The sequence below is a fragment of the Cornus florida genome, unplaced genomic scaffold (genome assembly GCF_030987335.1).
Source record: "Cornus florida cultivar Cherokee Brave unplaced genomic scaffold, ASM3098733v1 CherokeeBrave_3.0.0_Hap2_Chr01, whole genome shotgun sequence".
Taxonomy (NCBI): Eukaryota; Viridiplantae; Streptophyta; class Magnoliopsida; order Cornales; family Cornaceae; genus Cornus; species Cornus florida.
Window position 1 is genome coordinate 92,259,570 of NW_026775571.1, and position 4,630 is coordinate 92,264,199.

The 4,630-nt window shown below is 32.2% G+C and overlaps 1 protein-coding gene across 2 annotated transcripts; it reads right to left on the reverse strand.

Annotated features, from left to right (window-relative positions):
* Positions 1-394: 394 nt before the first annotated feature.
* On the reverse strand, positions 395-4,212 carry LOC132306498 (uncharacterized). Of its 2 annotated transcripts, none has more exons than XM_059803915.1 (3): positions 3,851-4,212; positions 2,847-3,119; positions 395-663 (listed from the first exon to the last, which is right to left on the reverse strand). In XM_059803915.1, the coding sequence occupies exons 1-3, from the start codon at positions 4,053-4,055 to the stop codon at positions 653-655; spliced, it is 489 nt and encodes a 162-aa protein (XP_059659898.1). In that variant the 5' UTR covers positions 4,056-4,212; the 3' UTR covers positions 395-652. The 2 variants fall into 2 exon arrangements, with proteins under 2 accessions (XP_059659898.1, XP_059659890.1); XM_059803907.1 differs by having other exon boundaries at positions 2,847-3,159; positions 3,851-4,211.
* Positions 4,213-4,630: the final 418 nt, after the last annotated feature.

Consider the following 4,630-nt stretch of genomic DNA (forward strand, 5'->3'; position numbering starts at 1 on the left):
ACAACATTATAAAAGCGATAATGTAAATAAATCGCATTCTATCAACACATTGTCACAACAACCTACATACATTAGTTATAGGATTAACTACAAGAAAAACAACTTTTTACCACGGTGGAAAACGCTTTCTACCACGGTGCAAAACCATGGTAGAAGGTGTTATATTATTTATTTTTTTTAAATAATGTACTTCTTTCTACCACGGTGCAGAACCGTGGTAGAAAGTGTTATATTATTTTTTAAAAAAAAATAGTGTACAGCCCCCATGAGACCTTTTTTTTTTTTTGTTTACCCTACTACTAGCCTTGCAAAGACTCAAGAAGCAAACCCTATAAATAAAAATAGCATCATAACCAAAATAACTTACAACTAGCCAATAACATCATATATATATATATATATATATATATATATATATATATATATATAACCAATTCCAAATCATGATTTTATACAAAAATATTTACAAATTTCAAAGAAGTACATGATCCACAAGCTTGTCTCTTTACTTAACCAAAATAAAACAAAAATTCTTCGTATCTTCTTGCTCTGTTTTAGTCTCTCTCTTCCATATATGCAACTTCTTGATCATCAGCCATACAAAAAATATAATGGCAACAAAAAAAGTAATGGGAACCGCTATCCCGCAATCCTAGCTTTCACCTACAAAATGTAATAGTTAAAGTAAGAGAATGTAAAGCAAGTTGTAAAGTTGCCAAAATTATATATATTGAGTTTTTACGCTCTTATAAATGTGGAAGACCTAAAGTAAAATGTATATATTAAGATTGAGAGTATTCTGATGTATCAGAGTCTTTCTTCCATTGATATCAAATCATATTAGTTGTGTGCCTTTTTTCCTTCAAGGGTCAATTCAGAAACTCCAGTGTTTGATAAAACTAAAAAATTGAAAGACAAAAAGTTAATTGTTGTCAAATCTTCCAATGATATGCAATTCTATAATTGTTTGAATGGAGATATTCCCAGCAAGGAATCTAATAGTTTTACCCTGATTTATTATTTTTTTTGCTTTATTATAAATTGTACGAGACGACATTCAATCAATCATTGAGGCTTCCTTTGCTGTGTCAACCCAAGCTACAACACGATTATCAAAAAAGCCAAAAGTGTGAAATCTAGAGAAAGATGACATGAGATCATCATCAAAAAATATTGATACTGAAGTTAGATGTAGCTCGAAAGAAATTCTAGAGTTCAAAAGGGACTACCCAATTTTTGAAGCTAACATAAACAAGTATCATAATGATAGTGAAAAATCAAGTAACAAGAACATACATGATTATCTTCCAAGTAATTCTGATAGGTTATTAAACAAAGATTATTCTCAAAATATGAAGAATCACACTTACTCATTCACTATAAGTAATAATAGAACTTTTAGGTTTATCTTAAATTTGAAGAACATGATAAAAATTGCAATTATCATAATGGATCATATGATAGTGACTTATTATCTTCTAAGTAATTCTGATAGTTTATTAAACAAAGATTATTCTAAAAATTTGAAGAATCACACTAACTCATTCACTATACGTCATCATAGAACTTCTAGGTTTCATCTTAAATTTGAAGAACATGATGAAGATTGGAACTATAATGACATATATGCTGCAACTGTAGATCAAGAATTCAAATCAAACAATCACCATACAAAAAATAAAGATAGTGAGGTAACAACTAAAGAGATTTCTATCGTCAACTTCCAACTCCTATTGATAAAGTAGCAATAAGTGTTCAAGATGTAGAATTAATTGGACCAGTTATGGTACTCCCTACTTTTGTTTCACAATTTTTTATTATTTATTATAATTATCTTAAGGGACGATTAGGAAGTAATGTTGGGTAAAGCTTTAGCACCAAGATGAAATTTTATGGGATATTTACATTTTAAATGAACTTTTGTACCTGTCACTATTAGACATTGATGAATGATTCATGTCTGCAACGAACACATAAGAAGAGGTCTCTTTAATAGTCATATATTGTGTACATGGGAGGTCATTCACATGGCCCAAAAATGACAGAGACAACTCTTAGCAAGGACTCAGAATCTCACTACCAGTTTCTTGGATCATTCATGGAAAGGTACATATGAGTTTTAAGTAAGTATTTAGATTAATGGTCTTTCTATTTTGACATTATTACTAGGGTAAAGTGCAAAATAATCCTACTATACAGAAAATATGCAAATATATATGCAATTCTATAATTGTTTGAATGGAGATATTCCCAGCAAGGAATCTAATAGTTTTACCCTAATTTATTTATTTTTTTGCTTTATTATAAATTGTGCCAGACGACATTCAATCAATCATTGAGGCTTCCTTTGTTGTGTCAACCCAAGCTACAACACAATAATCAAAAGCCAAAAGTGTGAAATCTAGATCCTCATGGGTGAGTAAAACCATCTTTATATTATAATATTTGTTTTAAGCTTTATTGTGAAACAACTCTATATCAGTTTGAATTTCTACACAATCAGGAAATTGTCTATCAGGATACAACATATTGTTCCATTACCTAGCCAAAAGCTTTATATAGGGCAATTTATGATACTGGCCAAAAGCTTTTCATTTATATACATTTTTAGTGTCGAGATATTCTGTTTGCAAAGAATAGGCCCTAACATAATATTTCTTAAAATATATGATGTGTTTCTATATAGTAAATTCAATGATGTACAATAATTAAAAAAAAAAATGGTCACTTAAGGCACGTGACCCCCTATACACCGCAAAATTGGTCACTTAAAGGCGCGTGACCCCCTGAGCATGAGTATAAAAAGCATTAAAAATGTGCAATCATAAAAGAATTGCGTCACTTACAAACTTTGATGTACTTGATAGGCCATGCAATTGAAAATCCTCTAACATATGCGTCTTTCAAATCAAAGCCACGAATTTCAGGCCTATATAAGGGCACACTGTGATCAATGAGGTCAGTGATCCATACTCTCCAATAGTCGGAACCAAGTGGAGCAGAACGTATGAGAGAATCTGGATCCATTGAATCAATCTCACCCTTGGCAACAACTGATTTTGTCCCATGAAAATGCAATAGCTCACAACACTTGCCGACCAAATCTTCAGAAGGTGAGACTTGATGTGAAGCAATGGGAGAGGACTGGTTGTTAGCATTCTGTCCAAAGCACAATAATAGGAAAAAAAAAAAAAAATAGTAAATAATGCTTGTAGATTTTGTACACAATACAAATACACTTTTCATAAACATCACATCTTTTGAATCCGTATTGTAATGAAGAGAAGTGTGTCCAAATCAAAGACTAAACTCCACAAATCTCATTACCTGTATTAGTTGCTGAGGAAAATGAGGAAAACACAAGGTTACAAAAATAATAGACTACATATTGTTTTTATTCATCCCCAATTAAATGAAATTTGAAAACCAAATTACCTCTCCAACTAGTTCCTAAAAAAATAATTAATCTCACCACCTCATTTGTTCACAACCAAAAAACAGAAAGTGCATACATTTCAAGTTTCCACTGTAAACAGAGTATCATTTTCCATTTGTTTGCCAGGAAACATGAGAAGGGGAAACAGAAAGTACAAATCAATTTTTAAATCTTATGCCTTTTATTATTTGAGGATGTTAGAAAGACGAAAAGCCCATCTCAATCAAGCTAAATATAGTTTAATAAACCTCGAATTACCAAAGATACATACTTGGGTACCAAATGAATGAAACCCTAAAATGCGAATTTTCAATTCATTTTCTTTTCCACATTTTCCCAGCAACCAAACGAGCAATAACATTCAAGGACAAAAGAGAAACAGCATTCAAAGATTAGACAAGTCACTAGTCTTACCTTCACGCTTATCCTCCTGCGAAGAGAACTCTTCAATCTCTTCATCGACACTACGCCACAACTCCCGCTTCTGGGTGGCCGATGTGGATTCGGTGGTGCGACCTCGCCGGAGACGCTTGAGGGTTTGCGGTGGATCTGGAATTTGTGGGTCCGGACCCATTGTGGGTGATTCAAAATCATCATCGTCGTCGTTATTCAAAATCATATCTGATATGCCGATATGGGTTCTGATTCTTGTAGATTTTGTACTTTGCAGTTGCAGAGACAGAGAGACGGCCGAGTTGAGAACGAGAATAGAGACGGAGGCGATTGGGGAGGTTGAAAGGATTTGCCCTAAAATATTGTATGTGTGTGGACTGTACGTGTGAGTAAATATATTTTTATATATAAAATATTTATTTTAAATCTTTTTTAAGAAACTAACGGAAATAAAACATGTGTACGGGCGGGTGAAACTAAATTCACGGTTTTAAAATAACGTGATAGAAAGACTCGCCTAAATTACATTAAAAATAATTCACTAACCGTGGTAAAAGAATATATTTTTTACCGCAATTTTTCATTAACCATGGTAAAAAAGGATCTTCTACCAAGGTTTTTTTTATAATAACCGTGAAAAAAAATATACTTTCTATCATAGTTATTTTAAAACCGTGGTAGAAAGGGTCTTCTACCATACTTTTTTTAAAATCGTGGTAAAAACTGTTTTTCCTGTAGTACCACATAGCACATTGGATAGCATGTTATTCACAATTTATGCATAATCAACTATGTAATCAC